The 17,557-nt window shown below is 45.0% G+C and overlaps 1 protein-coding gene across 1 annotated transcript in view; it reads right to left on the minus strand.

Moving 5' to 3' along the window:
* Positions 1–17,557, minus strand: part of PITRM1 (pitrilysin metallopeptidase 1) — a 206,640-nt gene that overhangs the window by 92,878 nt on the left and 96,205 nt on the right. Inside the window, exons 15-17 of the mRNA XM_029588546.1 lie at positions 16,430–16,546; positions 8,698–8,830; positions 7,777–7,897 (exon numbers count right to left, since the gene is read on the minus strand). Of these exons, the coding sequence (XP_029444406.1) occupies positions 7,777–7,897; positions 8,698–8,830; positions 16,430–16,546 (371 nt within the window). The remainder of the gene's footprint in view (positions 1–7,776; positions 7,898–8,697; positions 8,831–16,429; positions 16,547–17,557) is intronic.

Consider the following 17,557-nt stretch of genomic DNA (forward strand, 5'->3'; position numbering starts at 1 on the left):
ATGAGGCATCCTGAAATCATGAAAGGTTGGATGTGGAAGGAGTTGGGATTATATTGGAAACAAGTTCTTTAAGACAGATTGTCCATAGGCTGAATCTTGTCATCCTTCCTTGTCGAGACAGTAGTTAACCGCAAAGGTGTGAAGGGAACTCCATGTTGCGGCTTTACATATGTCAGTTATTGGTTCTGAACAATAGTGTGCTTCTGAGGTTGACATTGCTCTTACTGAGTGAGCCTTTACTTGCCCCTGGAGAGGAAGGCCTGTTTTTCATAACAAAATTGTATACAATCTGCAAGCCAATTGGATAGAATTTGCTTGTCCACCGCTTTTCCAGGCTTGTTTTGATCAAAAGAAACAAAGAGCTAGGTGGATTTCCTATAGGCCGTAGTGCGATCCAAATAGTACGCAAGTGCACGTTTACCGTCCAAGGTGTGTAAAGCCCTCTCTCCTTGAGTGTGTGGTTTTGGGAAGAAAGTAGGCAAGATGATGGATTGATTCAAGTGGAATTCCGTAACTACCTTGGGGAGAAATTTTGGGTGTGTACGGAGTACCACTCGATCATGTAGGAATTTTGTGTAGGGTGAGTATGTGACAAGTGCTTGTAACTCACTGACCCTTCTCGCAGATGTGATGGCTATTAAGAAGATAGTCTTCCAAGTGAGAAATTTAACATCACAGGAATCCATGGGTTCAAAAGGAGAACGCATGAGCCTTGTTAAGACTGCATTTAAGTCCCATTCCGTGACCGATGGTCGGTGTGGAGGTTTAAGTTGAATTAAGCCCCTCATAAACCTACTAACGAGGGGTTGTACTGATATTGGTGCATCCTCAATGGTATTGTGATAAGCTGAGATTGCACTTAATTGTACCCTTACAGATGAGGTCTGGAGACCAGAGTATGAGAGGTGCCACAGATAGTCTAATAAAGATGATGTGGTACAGGAAAAAAGGGTCAATGCAGTTTTGTGTACACCACATGGTAAATCTTTTCCACTTAGAACAATAGTTCTTTCGTTTGGAGGGTTTACGTGAAGCTACAAGCACTTGAGAGATGTTAGTTGAAAGATTGAGAGGTTGCAGAATCAAGCTTTCAACATCCATGCTGTGAGGGATAGGGATTGAAGGTTGGGATGACGCAACCTGCCCTGATCCTGAGTTATGAGATTGGGAGCTACACCCAGGCGAATTGGATCTCTGATCGAGAGGTCGAGGAGTATGGGAAACCATACTTGTCGAGGCCAATACAGGGCTATGAGTATCATGGACCCTTTGTCTTGTTGTAGCTTTACTAGAGTTTTGGTTATTAGCGGTATCGGGGGATACGCATATAAGAAGGCCTGGGTTCCAGTGGCAAGCAAAGGCATCTCTGGGTAAGCGGTTTCTCTGCTTGAACAGGGAGCAAAAATTATCCACTTTGTAATTCATTTGTGATGCAAAGAGGTCTATTGTCGGTTGCCCCAACGTTGAAAGATCTTGGTAGCTACTACTGGATCCAGAGACCACTCGTGAGGTTGGAAATGACGACTGAGGCGATCCGTCACTACGTTGTGAATGCTTGCTAGATAAGTGGCCCGGAGAAACATTGAGTGTGTTAGGGCCCAGTCCCAAATCTGTACTGCTTCTTGTCAAAGGAGATACGAGCCCATACCTCCTTCTTTATTGATGTACCACATGGCTACTGTGTTGTCTGTTTGTATCAGAACAGTCTTGTGTGAAAGGCAGTTCTTGAATGCATGCAGTGCATAATATTTAGCTTGAAGCTCTAGGAAGTTTGTCTGAAATGTAGCTTCGAGTTTTGTCCAAGTCCCTTGAGTCTGCAGATGACCAATGTGTGCTCCCCACCCGAAGGTGGATGCATCTGTAGTTAATGTCACTTGCGTAACCTGTTGCTGGAACGGTAGGCCTGTGAGCAAGTTTTCCTCGTTCGTCGAAAGGAACGAGGACCGTAGTTGTTGAGTTACTTGAATTGGATATGACAGTGGTTGAATGGCTTGTATCCGCTGAGTGACTCTCATGGCTAATCTGGCCATAGGAGTGACGTGAACTGGGGAGGCCATGTAACCCAGAAGAGTGAGACATTGATGAGCTGTTATTTGAGTGTGTGCGCGAAGAGAGCCTGCTAACGAGGCGAGTGTCTCCGCGCAGTTTTTTGGAAGGAAAGCTTTGGACATTATGGTGTTTAATTCTGCTCTGATGAATTGTAACAGGTGAGATGGTGTTAAGTGGGATTTCTGGTAGTTGATTAGGAATCCCAATGAATGGAGTAGAGTTATTGTGAGCTTGAGAGAATTGAGAGCCCCTTGTTTTGTTTGGCTTCTGATGAGCCAATTGTCCAGGTAAGGGAACACATGCACTCCTTCCTTGTGCAAGTGGGCAGCTGCCACTGCTAGGCACTTTCAGGCCGATATAGTACAGTGCGCACTTTTTAAAACCCGAAGCCATAGTGAAAGTCGGACAGCCGTCGACGACTTTCAGGCACGGTTTGACTGTATCGGAACAGACGGAAAAATCAAAAAGACTTACCGCGATGGAAAAAAAGGGAGACCACTACGGTGTCTGAAGTATTTTCCAGTTTATGAACTTTTTTGTAAGGTGAAAAATCACCACACAGGACTCCTAGAATCGCGAGGCTAACGGTTTCAAGGAAAAAGATGACTGAAGGGAGACCCCTGTGGCTCGAGGGATCATGGCATGCTGGGCATGCTCAGTAGGCTCAGGATGCCAGTCAAAAGCTTCTAGAAACTTTGACAAAGTTTTCCGGGATAGGGCTCCGTCAGTGACGTCACCCATATGTGAGGACTAGCATCCTGCTTGTCCTGGGATAAAGATTCTTGCAAGACAAGAGCCTGTAACTCCAAAACCTATCTGGCTGAACAGAAGGCCACCAGGAACACTGCCTTTAGAGTACAAGCCTTCAGCATCGCTCTCTCCTCAAAGGCTCAAATGTAGCCCCACACAAAACTTGCAGACCAAATTAAGGCTCCAAACTGGGCATAACTTCTGGTCCGTAAGTTGATTGACCTCTTAAGAAACGAACCACATCCGGACGCGAGGCCAAGAACCTCCCTTGCCATTTCCCTTAAGAGCGCCCAAATCTGTCACCTGAACGCAAATGGAACTATGGGTGAGACCCTTAGACAAGCCCTGTTGCAGAAATTCCAAGATGAGAGGAACCTCTACTGACAGGGGATGCACCTGTCTCTGAAGTCACCAAGACTCAAAAGAGCCCTCCAGACCTGAATATATGCTAAAGTGGCAGGTCAACAAGCCTGGAGAAACATGGAGATAACCTGCTCCGAATAACCTTCCAGGCACAGACGCCACCTCTCAAAAGCCAAGCCCTGAGACAAATGTGATCCTCTTGATCCAAAAATATGGGCCCCTGACACAGCAACTTTGGTAGATGAGCCAGCCGAAGGGATACGACCATCGCCAGATGCACCAAAAATCTGCAAACCACGGACACCATGGCCACTCGGGCACTACCAATACCAGGGAACCAGGATGCACCTCTATATGCCTCAGAATTCAACTGACCAGATGCCAAGGAGGAAACACGTACAGCAGGATCCCCAACAGCCAAGGGCACACTAAGAGCATCCACGCCCACCAAACAGACCACTCTTCTGTGACTGAGAAACCTCTCAGTCTGCATTGAACCGTGTCGCCATGAGGCCCAGCTGGGGAACACTCCACCAGGCACAAATGCGGTTCCAAGCCTCTTGGGAAACTCCCATTCCCTCTGGTCCAGTTGCTGCCGCTGAGGAAGTCTGCCTGTATGTTTTCCGCACCTGCGACATGCAAGGCCACTATGCCCTCCAGATGGCGCTCTGCCCACACGAACAAAACGCCGTGCCTCCAGAGCTACTGCCTGACTATTCATCCCGCCTTGATGGTTGATGTAGCTACCACTGTCGCATTGTCTGAAAACACACGAACCTGCGTCCGTGGTGATTACCACCCAGACCAGGGATGTGAGGTCCATTCCCTTCATCAGCTTGCACTGAGACAGCCACCAAAAGAGAGTAGACCTAGATTCTGCAGCAGGGCAATGGCAGATGATACTGTCCCGAAAACAGATCCCACCTGGACAACAAAGCACGCCACAGAGGTCTCATGTGCGCGAACACCCATGGAAACAAATCTAACGTGGATGCCATGGAACCGAGCACTTGAAAGTAATCCCAAGCCATTGGCAACATAAGACGAAGAGGGCGTGTCACCTGTGCTTGCAACCTCCTCACTCGATCTTCCAACAAGAACATGCTGCCCTTCCTAGTATTGAATAGAAACCCCAGATACTCCAAGGATTGGGTCAGAACCAGATGGTTCTGACATATTTATGACCCAACCTAGTGAATGCAAGGTGTTCATCACCGACTTTACTCAAATAAGCCAATCGTCCAGATACAGACGACCCAGAACTCCTTCCTTGCGTAGGGCCGCAGTCGCCATCACCACCACCACCATCATCATCATAGTGAAAGTTCATGGCATAGTCAACAGTCCGAAAAGGACCCAAAACTGAAAATGCTGACCCAGCACTATGAAACGAAGAAACTTCTGATGGTCCATCCAAATCAGAATATGAAGGATACACCTCCGTTAAGTCCAGGGACACCAGGAACGCTCCTTCGCAGACAGCCGCTACAACCGTGCGCAGTGTCCCCATACGAAAATTCGGCACCCGAAGGGCCCTGTTCACTTTCTGCAGGTTGAAAAAGGGACAGAAGGTACCCTCCTTCTCAGAAACCATGGAGTAAATGGAGTGCCTGCCCTGTCCTTGTACCTTACTCGGCACAGGCACTATGGCACGTAGATCCAGTAACCTTTGCAGCGTCCACCACACAGCCTCCCACTTTCTGCGAGAGACCACGTGAAACTCAAGAAAGGCCTCCCTAACAGAGCACAAAAATTCTAAAGCATAACCATCTATCTTATGACCTCTAGCACCCAACAGTCCGAGGTAATCCTGGTCCGCTGCCCCCTTCAGCTTCTATGCAGGAGTGGGACACCTTGGCTTCCTTGTGTTGACTTTCCACCACTGGCCCCTTTGACCAGCACCATCCCTGGAGCCTCTACAGCCTCCACAAAAGGACTACTGGGGATTGCCCATTGGCTTCGCAGACACGTTGGAGGTAACTTACCAGACCGAAATCTCCTTGAATCCCTGAACTGGGTTTGAAGCAGGAACATCTTGTTACTAGTGCGCTTATCCTCAGGCAGCCTGTTCCCCTTAGATTCCCCCAACATCCAAATCCTCCCCGAAGAGAAGCTTCCCTTTGAAAGGGAGATTACACAGCTGAGCCTTCGACGACGTCCGCTGACCAATTGCGCAACCACAAAAGCTTGCAGGCTCCCACCGCCAAGACCATACTCCTGGCTGACATGCAAACCAAATCATAGGATGCATCGGCTACATAAGTCACCCCAGCCTCTAAACGAGCCAACTGCAGGGAACCATCTCCTGTCGAAGCCGGATCTTGTGCTTTCTGCACCTCATAAAGACAGGCCCTCTGCATCAAGCTGGCACAAACGGCGGCCCAAAGACTCAGCATGGGGACTTCAAACATCCACTTTAGGTGAATCTCCAACATCCTTCAAAACTGCAGCCCCCACCACCGGGATGGTAGTCTTAAGTGACCAGCGACACCGCAGCATCCACCTTTGGTACCCGCAGTATCTCCAAAGTCTCCTCCATCAGCGGATATAGCTTCCCAACTTCCTGATCTTCTTAGGTAAGGGAAAGACACTCGGGGGGGGGGGGGGGGGTCTCAGCCCATCCAGGAACAGACTTACTCCCTCCTGAGTCATGTTATCCCCCAATTCTTCCAAGACCTGGGGAATAAGAGGGCATAGTTTCACCTCCTTAAATAAACAGACAGTTCAAGGATCATCCCCATCTGATATTTCAGCCAGATCTGGGTTGCACTTAGCTACATCTGGGTCCACACCCAGTGCCACAGTCAAGTCAGTGTCTGGAACCACTCCCTGGTGGTCCAAAGGTACATCCTGCGGATCATCCCTGGGGTTCACCTCCAATTCTGCCCGGAGTCCCAGACGATGTAGTAGGTCCCGTATCCACCTGCAGCCTTCTTAGACTTCTTTGGCGCTGATTGGGGAGGCCAGACTCTCGCCCGCTTCCCCTTTGTCCCCTTCTTTGCCAAGAAGGCTTTATGCATCAAGAGGATAAATGTCGGCGAAAATCCCTTAGGGCCATCCATCCCCCACTCCAGGCTGTCAAGAGTCCCCCCTCATCAGCGACCCCCTGAACCACAGGAGGAAAACAGAGGAGGGGAATCTCTGGGTTCCCTAGTTTAACAGGACTTCTGCCCGTGGCCCTCCGTGGATCCAGCCACCTCATGGGACCGCCTAAACCCCTCGGCTGCCAACACCAACGTCCCCTCCAAAAGGTGGGAAATCCACTTCCCCCCGTACACCCCTGCTGAGGAACTCTTCTCTCCCGAAGTGCAACCAAGACAGAGGGAGCGAGAATTCAAGCGTGTAGACTCCAGCCCACAGCTTGGCACACTTCTCTGCGTGGTTTGGGCGCCATACCACATGCTCCCGCATCAATGGCTGCCCTGCAGCTGCTCTGGTGCGCGCCTTTTTATTTTTATTAAACTATGTTGCACCATTTCCCACAGCACAGAAAAATCAGCTGGGCACCGGCAGGAAAGGCTGCTGTTCTCCGGCCTCAGCATGGCCCCCAAAGACACGTGGGAAAACAAACATGGCACACTAACCACTGCCGCGCCTCCTCCGCTACAGGCCTGGTCGCTAACGCAGCTCCCCCAGGACACACGCAGATCGGCACAGTAATTACCTTCTGTCTGCCAAGGCCTGCAAAGCTCACTGCCTCATGGCCGTATTTTCCGTGCCCCAGCAACTAGCTGTTTGCCTTTCTGCTCCTATTTTTTTTTTTTAACTTTAAAATCACAGATACAAAGGCAAAAACCACACACAGGGGTACATCCCTGATTCCGGGGCCTTGAAGACAGAAGCCTCTGAGGCCCTGAGGGAACCAGTTCCCTGGCTTTCTGGACCCCCGGCATGATGCAGGCGAGCACAAGGTAGTGGTTCCCAACCCCCAGGATGCCCGGCTCAACCTAAGGGATGGTCCACCAAGGAGCCTAACACCTCAGGGAGCTTCCTCTCAAATTCTCCTTCTTCAATTTCTCTTTCTTAATCTCAGATTGCAGGGCTGCTGAGGGGACTGCAGGTGGCACTCTTATGTAGCAGTGCCTCAAAGTTTTGTTTCTCTGATTCCATCTGCTGGTAGGGAAGCAAAACCCACTTGTCTGGGCTGATCTGGGTATGTTCAGGAAAATACCTCATTTTTTTCCAAAAGAGTAGTCGACATCTGAAATATCTTTCCAGGCAACATCCAAAATTGTGCCAAAATTCATACGAATAAATACAATAAATTGCAAATTTGAAGACATTTTCCATAAACGAGATGTTCACCTTAGGATTCTGCCAATTATATCACAACATTCTTTATCCAGGTGACACCACAGATTTGGAGATGAACCACTCATGTTTGGACATGGTACCTATAGTCATAAGTTATATTTTAGACTGATCTTGAAGGAGATCTTAATGCTAAACAATTCTCAATAGACACTTCTTGGCTAAATTATAAATATGCTTTCATTTTCAAACTATTAATGCACAATCATTGTGAATTAACCATAAACCCGAGTTTACAACAGAATGTACAATCCTTTATCTACTGTGCATCAAATTGTTGGATATACTTCTGCTAATTTTTACCTGTTCATAAACATCTAGGTTTGAATCATCTGGTATGATCTGTGGAGACACCGACATTCCTCCAGTGGTCAGTTCTATTTGCTGAGATTGTTTTCTGTAATCGTAGACCCCAGCACCCATCCTGTGAAAACGCAAAATTCAAACAAGATGCGCAGACTGAGTAAGGCGTAATTTTCACTGCCAGAGAAAAGCCAGACTTATACTAAAATTCTAAAAGTAAAATTACCGGTAAGAGAATATCAAGCACAGAACTGTATTTGAGATGTATCAAAAAACTTATAATATATAAAATTATTTGCTTCAATTACGTTTGACTAATGCAACAGTAAGCCTCATCTAAGAAAATACAGTTGCCTTCAATAGGATGGCACTATCAGAAGTAATACCAGGGAGCAATACCACTAATGGGAGAAAACCTTTAAAACCGATGTACTAGATAAAATATTTATATTTTACAAATTTTCAAGATGCTAATACTTCACCCAGTTAGTAGCAATATCAAAGAAACTTCTCTAAAAATATTTAGACAATAAAATAGCTTTTTCTTCTAGACTTTAACACCTCCCCCTACTAAAGATTTGGTCATCATGTATTCATCCTCTCCTAAACAATCTGTCCTCAGATTAGGATTAATATCAACACCGACAATCTACAGCCCTCACCAATACATATTAACATTTAAAGAAGAATATACGTTATAATAGCATGCTCCAAATACCAGTCAGATAAGGACAAGATGGGCAAGTCCTGACTGCAAACAGCTATAGCAGGTTTTAGCACTTAAAATTAAGGTTTATGTCCTGTGATACATAAAATACTAATGACGTTAAAGAAGGCAAAGAAACAATGGGAAAAAACGCACTATGAACATGATTTAACAACATCTGCACAGCCCCAAATTAAATCTCATAATTGCCTTACTTAGTGATGACCTTGCAGAAGAGAGGCACATATGGTTTCAGCTCTTCTGGAAGTGAATTGAGGCTAGAAAGAGCTCTGAAATATATCATGCCATTGGTTGGCTGTTCACAGTACTGCACAGGAATGTCACCAGCTGCAAACAAATAAAACATAAAAGACAATATGTATACTCTCTTTCTAAGACATTATGAAATAGATATGAACTGGTCTAATTGAGATTAGAGTACGAGTCTTGAACTCAGGTCATGCATCATGGCTGGCAAAGAGCAGGCGTTCTCTGGGAGAAGGAAAGGAAGGGCCCATTACCAGAGGTTCCCAAACCTGTCCTGGGGGAGCCCTAGCCAGTTGGCTTTTCAGGATATCTGCAATGAATATGCAAGAAATAGATTGCCTCCACTGTATGCAAATTTATCTCATGTATATTCGTTGCAGATATCCTGAAAACCCAACTAACTGGACAGGTTTGGGCACCACTGGCCTATGCAATAACACTTACACAAAACCTATTTTAGTGTGGGCTCAAAAAAATCCACTTAATGAGCAATGCAAAAAGATTTAGCATGTTTGTGGTAAAAAAAAAAAATATATCAGAAATAGCATGGTGACACTATTCTCATTCACGGAAACACAACTGTATTGTCTAAATAGCATTTGCATGCTACTTACCAAGGACATGCTAAATAATGTTAAGCATGATAAACTGAGCATGTCAGTTCTCTCTTGTTTCCTCTGGCTAGCTTCAAAGGGATGTACAACCAAGATTGGTATATGGGAGTTACTTGTCAGTGCAGAGAAACGTGAGAGTTAGTACATTCTAGGTGAGGTCAAAGAGGAGCAGTAACTTCTAGAACAGAAAATTGATATGACTGCATGTCTAGAACCATTTCTCATGAGTATCAGTAAGGCTCTTCACTGAGCAGTGAGAGAGGACCTGGTTGGAAACAGAAGGGCACATACAAGTGGGAGAGCCAGAGAGGAATACCGCCATTCTGACTCAAAAGGGCACCAAAATCTGACCACCCCCTTTATAACCACCCTATAGTGGCTGCACCAGTCTACTGCCGCCTCAAATCTCAAACATGAACTCTGCACTTAAACGAAAACTGGTCAGCTGAAAAAAAAAAGTTTGAGATTCAGAAATCTCTTCGGCCTCAAAACTCTTAACACCTAAAAATAGTCTTTGGCTACAATAACAATATCAATGATAAAGACCTTTGTCCCAGGAAAATACATTGCCTTATGTAAAGAAAGGAGGATTTATTTTTGAAGTGGGTTACTGATATAAGACATGGGACTATTGGAGCAGATGTTATGGGAAGTGTACAGCAGCGGAGAGGACAGGGAAGAGAGAAAAAAAAAAAAGGGAAGTGTGACAGAGGAAGGAGTCCAGAAAGGAAAACATTAATACTCATCTGAGTGCTTCCAAAAAATTCTATAGTTATTTAGATAAGAGAATGTATTTTCAAACTAAAGGTTCACCGATAACTTTTTCAAACACTTTTGTGTACAATATATAAAGACACAATGTTGTGGATATCTTGTGAATACTAAATAATTAAACCCAGTTTCAATCCATCACACTCTAATAAAATAAGTGTGAAGCCTAGCCTAGTTCCTCAAGTTGGTGATGGGCAGCAGGGAAGCACTCTTGAATTGCTGAATGGTGGTATGGATGGTTGTTATGGCAACAGCCATAAAAGAAAATTGGTTCTTACCTGCTAATTTTCATTCCTGTAATACTACAGATCAGTCCAGACAAGCAGGTTTTATTCATCCCTACCAGCAGATGGAGGCAGAGGACAAATCTTTGGGCACTGCTACTTATCTGAGTACCACCTGTAGTCCCTCAGTATTGGCCTGTACCCAAGTCAAGATAATTTAACAGGGCAAACTAATACCCCAGGATGGATACCCCTAAACCGGATAGCCACCAACCAAAGTAAATATCACCTCCAGAAACTTTGCAACTTCAGAAACAGCTAACAAAATTTGTTTTATTTTTATTTATTTTTACAAATCTCTTCGGAAGAGCACATAGACCCAGCAGCAGAACAAGTAGTCTTTTGGCAAAGATACCACGGGTGGGCTTCTGGACTGTTCTGTGGTATTACAAGAACGAATATTAGCAAATAAGAACCAATTTTCCTTTCCTGAACATACCCAGATCAGTCTAGACAAGTGGGATGTATCAAAGCCCCCCTCCACCACATCGGGCAAGAACCAGAAAGTCCCGCTCTCAGCACACTCTGCCCAAAGGACGTTGCTTCCGGCTCACGTACATCCATCCTTGTTTTTTTAAAGTGTGAAGTGAGGACCAAACAGTGGCCCTACATATCTCCTGAGGAGACAACAGCTGACATTCAGCCCACGACGCCGCCTGAGCGTGAGTGGAATGAGTTTTCAGACCCACCGGAATCAAGCAGCCCCTTAGCAATATAGGCAGAGGTAACAGTCTCCTTCAACCAGCAAGCCAGTGAAGCTTTGGACGCTTTCTCTCCCTTCTTAGGTCCACCGAACAAAACAAACAAACAAATAAATAAACGATCAGATTGTCTTAAAGAATTGGTGACCTTCAGATAGCGCAACAGGGCACGCCTAACATCCAAGAGATAGAGATCCCCACCCATAGAGGAATCATGAGACCAATCCAGAAACCCAGGAAACTCCACAGTCTGTGATTCACATGAAAGGTAGAAACAACCTTAGGAAGGAACGAAGGCACCGTACGTAAAGACCCTGGCGGTAGAAATCCGCAGGAAAGGATTGTGGCAAGAAAGGGCCTGTAATTTCGAGATTCGCTTGGCAAAACAAATAGCCACCAAAAAGACAGTTTTCAAGGTAAGGAGCTTTAAAGAAGCACGACTCAAAGGTTCAAAGGGAGCCTCACAAAGAAAACGCAACATCAAATTGAGATTCCACTCCGGACACACATGCTTAACGCCTTTCAGGAAATGCACAACGTCGGGATGGGAAGCCAAAGGCCTGCCCTGCACCTTTCCTTTGAGACAACCCAGAGCAGAGACCTGGACTCTAAGCGAGCTAAAAGCCAACCCCTTTGAACAAGCCTTGCTGTAAAAAGGACAAAATTTGCGGGATGAAAGACCACAACAAATCCACATTCTGCTGACCACACCAGATCTCAAAAACCATCCACACCCTAGAATAAGCCATGGAAGTGGCAGGACGACAAGCCTGAAGGAGGGTTGCAATAACTGGCTCCGAATACCCCTTCAGCTGCAATTGCCGCCTTTCAAAAGCTAGGCCGCGAGATAGAAGTGATCCACCCAATCCAAAAACATGGGACCTTGGCATAGCAGACCTTGCAAATGAGCCAGCCTCAACAGTCCATCAACTGCCAGATGCACCAGATTGGCGAACCATGGATGTTGTGGCCACTCCGGAGCTACCAGAATCACAGATCCTGGATGCTTTTCTCTCCATCTGAGCACTCGTGTTATGAGTGGCCACTGCAGGAAAACATACAGAAGAATCCCTGTTAGCCACAGGCATACTAGAGCGTTGAGGTCCATCGCTCCGGTCTCTCGCCTGAGACTGAAAAACCTTTCAGTCTTTGCATTGGCTCACATCGCCATAAGATCCAGCTGAAGAGTCCCCCAACGGGCACAAACGTGGCTCCAAGTTTCCAGGGAGAATTCCCAGATCCAACTGTCACCTGCTGAGATAATCCACATGAATGTTGTCCTCTCCTGTGATGAGAGAGGCTGCGATGCCCCCGAGATGAAGCTCTGCCCACACAAACAAGAGCTGAGCCTCTCAAGCTACAGCAGGACTCTTGGTTCCTCCCTGGTGATTGATGTATGCCACTGTTGTCGCAATGTCCGAGAACACTCACACCATCCGACCTCGGCCCAAGGGAATTTATTTATTTATCTAACATTTTTTTCTATACCGTCGTTTGGTGGGAACCATCACAACGGCTTACATTAAGGCACATAAAATGAGGCTAACGTATCTTAAGTTACATAGGTGCCATTTTAGGGTCAGTAACAAAGTTTGTAAATGATATTAATTGGTAAGTGTAATGAGTCATTTCCAATTCACATTTTAACAGTTTAGGTTACTAGATTACCTTTATCGTTGTACTTTCACCCTTTTGCTGAGCTTTAAAAGAATGAAACATTTGAAGGGCCCTGCCACCGCCCTCATCTCCAACCAATTGATGGATCAGGTCTGCTCAGGCCCTGGGCCATCCTGCCCAGACACACTGCACCCCAGCCCCTGAGACTGGCATCTGTAGTGATCACCACCCATTCTGGGACTTCGAGGGGCATTCCCTTCTTCAAATTGGCCCTCGACATCTACCACGCTAGACTGGATCTGGCCTACTTCAGGAGAGGTAGGGGAAAAAAAGTACTGCTTCAACATGGAATTCCAACGGGAGAGCAATGCCTTCTGAAGCGGGCGCATATGAGCAAACGCCTAAGGTACCGGCTCCAAAATCAAGACCATTGAGCCTAGGACTTGCAGGTAAATCCCAAACCCTCGGAACAGAGAGGCTGAGCGAGCAAGCTATCTGATCTCGGATCTTGATCACCCTGTCAGCTATGAGGAACACCCTGCCCAGCTGAGTATCGAATCGGGCCTCCAAGCATTCCAGGGACTGAGAAGGTACCAGGTGACTCTTCGTCAGGTTGATGATCCAGCCCAGCGACTCCAATAGAGATCGTACATCGAGCACAAGCACTCCTCCTGCGACCGCCCGGATAAGCCAATCACCAATCGTCCAGATAGGGGTACACCAATATGCCGACCTTTGTCAGGGCTGCCACAACAACCAACATCACCTTCATGAAGGATCGAGGAGTCGTGGCAAGGCCGAAGGGAATGGCCCGAGACTGAAAATGCTGACCCAGCATCTTGAACCAGAGGAACTTCTGATAGTCCTGTCAGATGAGGGATGTGCAGATAAGCCTCGGTGAGATCCAGAGATGCAAAAACTCTCCTTTTCGGAATGCCGCAATCACAGAACTCAAAGTTTCCATCCAGAATCGTGATACCTTCAAACTCCGGTAGACCTTTTGGAAGTCCAAGATGAGCCGAAAGATGCCCTCTTTCTTTGGAATCACGAAATAAATGGAGTACCTTCCCTGTCCTTGTTCAGAAACCGGAACAGGGACTACAGCTTCTAGACTTAACCCGTTGAAGGGTCTCCTGGATTGCCACCTGCTTGCTTTGGGAAAGACAGCGTGACTCCAGAAAGACCGACCTGAGAAGGTGAGAAAACTAAGGCATAACCCTGATGACCTCTAGCACATTCTGGTCAGAGGCGATCTTGATCCACTCCTTGTAAAAAAGGGACAGTCTGCCCTGATTGCCGAAGATGAGGAGTGGACCTGCCTGACTTCATTGGAAGATTTGATTCCGCCTACTCCGTGTGCAGACCCACCTCTAGAAGACTTTCCGGAACCTCGAAAGGACTGCTGTCTGCTTGATGACTGCTGTGACTGAGGGTCCAGCAGATCTGCCAGAGCGGAATAGTCTTCACTCTCGAAACCGGGGACAAGAGGAGAAAGGCTTCAGTGTTGACTTCTTATCCTCTGGCAGTCTGTTGCCTTTGGTCTCCCCCAAGGATTTCATGAGCTGGTCGAGGTCCTCCCCGAACAAAAGCTTGCCCTTAAAGGGAAAATTACATAACTGACTTGGATGAGAGATCCACTGACCAATTGCACAACCACAACAGCCATCTGGCCGCCACCACCAAATCCATGCTTCGTGCCATGGTCCGCACAAGGTCATATAAGGCATCATCCACACAAGCGACCCCTGCCTCAAGGCGGGCTGCCTGTGCCGGGGACAGCATCCATATAACCATCTCCCTCCTCCCTACAACTGAGTGTACAACAGATTGTTTCTCTTATGTCAAGGACTCAGCGGATTTCATTAAAATATTAGATCAGTTGGATGGTATTGAAGAGGAATGGTGGTGGGTTACTGCTGATATTTCTTCCTTGTATACAAATATACCTCAAGACTCAGCCATACAGATTGTTCATGTGGTAGTGGATAAAAGAGATGTCTGATAGAAAGAAGTACTATTAACAGAACTGCTTAATATGATGTAACCAAACACTAGATGCTGAAAAGCATCATATAAATGGAAACTTTTAATATCTGAATTTATATAGTGAGTAGAGACCTCATATATATTTAGTGGAGGTAACGATGTTTATTCACACTAATAAACGATAGCTCTTACTGTAATTCTACAGGTATATTAATTCACCATCTTTGAATTATATATAATCATGGGTCTCACTCACAGTAGGTCTCATTCACAGATTTTTTTTTATTTTTTCTTCCTTTTTTTGAAAATGAGCAAGTGTTTCTTTTTAACGTTCTTGTACTTTAGGAGTTTTATCGGCAATTACTAAGCGCTTTAGCGCTACTATTTTAGAGTTCTTTCAAAAACATATGCGGTTCCGATTTTGTCAGCAATTGCTATAAATTCAATTTTAAAGTGTTTTCCCGCTGGCAACTTATACGCGCTTTAATGTTGGAGCGCTTTACCGCTAGCAACTTATCTTGTCCTTTATTGTGCTGATGGCTGTATGCTGAGAGTTGAGCAAAAACGAATGAATGTTGATCAATGAGTAGAGACTCCTGCCCGACACGGCTCGTGTTTCATTGGCTGCTTCATCAGGGGCTGGCACTCTTTCCAGGTAAGGTGAAAAAGCAACCAATTACAACCTGTCTGCATTTTTTCTATTGGTAGTCAAGTCTGTCCAGTCTTTGATTTTGTGATTGGCTGTTAGCAATATCCCGTGGTTGGGTTTAAATAGAGCCCGGGGAAAATCAAAATGGAGGACCATATTTGGGGCAACAATGAACTGAGATTGAAATGAGCAGAACGATTCGTAAATCTGTGGAAAGTATGTATGACGGTTCATTGATGTCTTTTTTTTGGCTGTCATAAATATGAAGGGTTGTAATTGTATGCTTTTTCACCTTAGCTGTGGAGATAAAATTAAAAGATAGTGCCAGCCCCCTGATGAAGCAGCCGAAACACGAGCCATGTCGGGCAGAAGTCTCTACTCATTGATCTCAACATTCATTCATTTTCGCTCAACTCTCAGCATACTGCCATCAGCACAATAAAGGACAAGATAAGTTGCTACCGTTAAAGCGCTCCAACATTAAAGCGCGTATAAGTTGCTTTTTTCTTTTTGCTGATGGTCAACTGTCAACTGATCTGTCAACTGATCTGTCTATGTTCCTTTGCCTTTTGCTGGCTTACAAAATTCAAGAGTCAAACTGATCAAAATTTTTAAAAAGTTTAAACAGCTGAGAAAATAGTGACCCTAGCTACTACCTACAATCATTTTTTCATGCTATAGATATTAGAGGATAACAAAATTGATCAGACATGTCCCCTTTTGCAAGCTCTCTCACTAGCACCTCTTGCATTCAGTGTCTGACAAGTCTTGCTACATTTCCCCCAAACCAATACATCAGGTTTAAAATGTGATGTATGTAAAACTGCAGATTGTCAGGAAAAAAAAATCATCTTTAGACATTAAAGAACCTTCCCAATAACTCCCACATTGATAAAATTTCTCCCAGTGTTCATGCAGAGAAGATGGATTTTTTTTTTTTTTTTTTACTAGGCCTAACAGTACTACTGTTTTCATAAATAAGCACCACTTAGCTACATAAAACACAAAGTTTGACCAGCTCAGTTAACCCTCCAAGGAAAGATTGTGATCTCATTAACCTGCAGTTGCTATTTCCAGTGCCGTGAATTGCATTCTGGGATCAATATCAGACACTTTCAATGCTGGAAGACAGGAGGCGTCCTGTGACTTGCTCTGAAGGGAAATCAATTCTAAACCTGGAATGAAAATGGGAAGGGGGAGACACAAATTACTCGTTTTCTTCTTTTCTCAACTTTGAAGAAAAATTTAATAGTAATGCTAATCTCCTTTGGTTTAGTTACAGCTTTAGAAAGTTCTGAGAAAGTTACATTTTATTGAGCTCGACATTACTGTTAACTGCACATTATGTAAAAGCAACATCATCATCATGCAATCAGTTTACACGTTTCTATATAGTTACAAATGTATTTAGAGGCATTTCAGCTTTGACAGCACAAAAGGCAGCCGAAAACATTTTCTCCCTACACACACACACACTTAAGGGTATAGCAATATATAGGGCAAACGGCCTATATAAAAGGAGACTATAATTTCTCAATACATTTTGGAAATTTATGGAAATGGATTGGGAAGAGCAAGCAGCCTTCTGATAGACTGGGCAGGGTGTTGTAAGCTCACACATGGAGAACAAGCGTTCTCCCAGTGGTTGCCAAGTCACAAATCACTAGGAAAATAACCACTAAAAATGTTACTATCTTAGCAGCTGTAATTATTGTTAGTAACATACTTGGCTATATAGACTGACTCCAGCATTATACAGATTTTTTTAAAAAACAACATTTGTTTGGTTTTTACAGAGAAGTTGTATTCCCCTTTAGCACATATGCTTGCAGCGAGCATTTTAAGTTTGTCAACATTTGAGCTAGCCAACTGATATTTTATTATGTTTGATATAAATCAACTTCATCAGTTTAGAAGATTTTTATTTATTTATTTATTTATTTATTTAAAGTCTCTTATATACCGATGTTCGTATGCACATCGCATCGGTTCACAAAGAACAAAAGCTTTTGGGCGGAGCCCTTACATATAACAGCAGAATATAAATAACTTTCGGGCGGGGGCCCTTACATGTAACCATAAGAATACATTAAACAGGGGGAGGGTAAAATACTGGTTAGGCGATGCAGTATTCCAAAAATTAAATGGATACAATCAACTATATACAAAAATAGGTGAGTACAAAG

The sequence above is a fragment of the Rhinatrema bivittatum genome, chromosome 2 (genome assembly GCF_901001135.1).
Source record: "Rhinatrema bivittatum chromosome 2, aRhiBiv1.1, whole genome shotgun sequence".
In the NCBI taxonomy this organism is placed as follows: Eukaryota; Metazoa; Chordata; class Amphibia; order Gymnophiona; family Rhinatrematidae; genus Rhinatrema; species Rhinatrema bivittatum.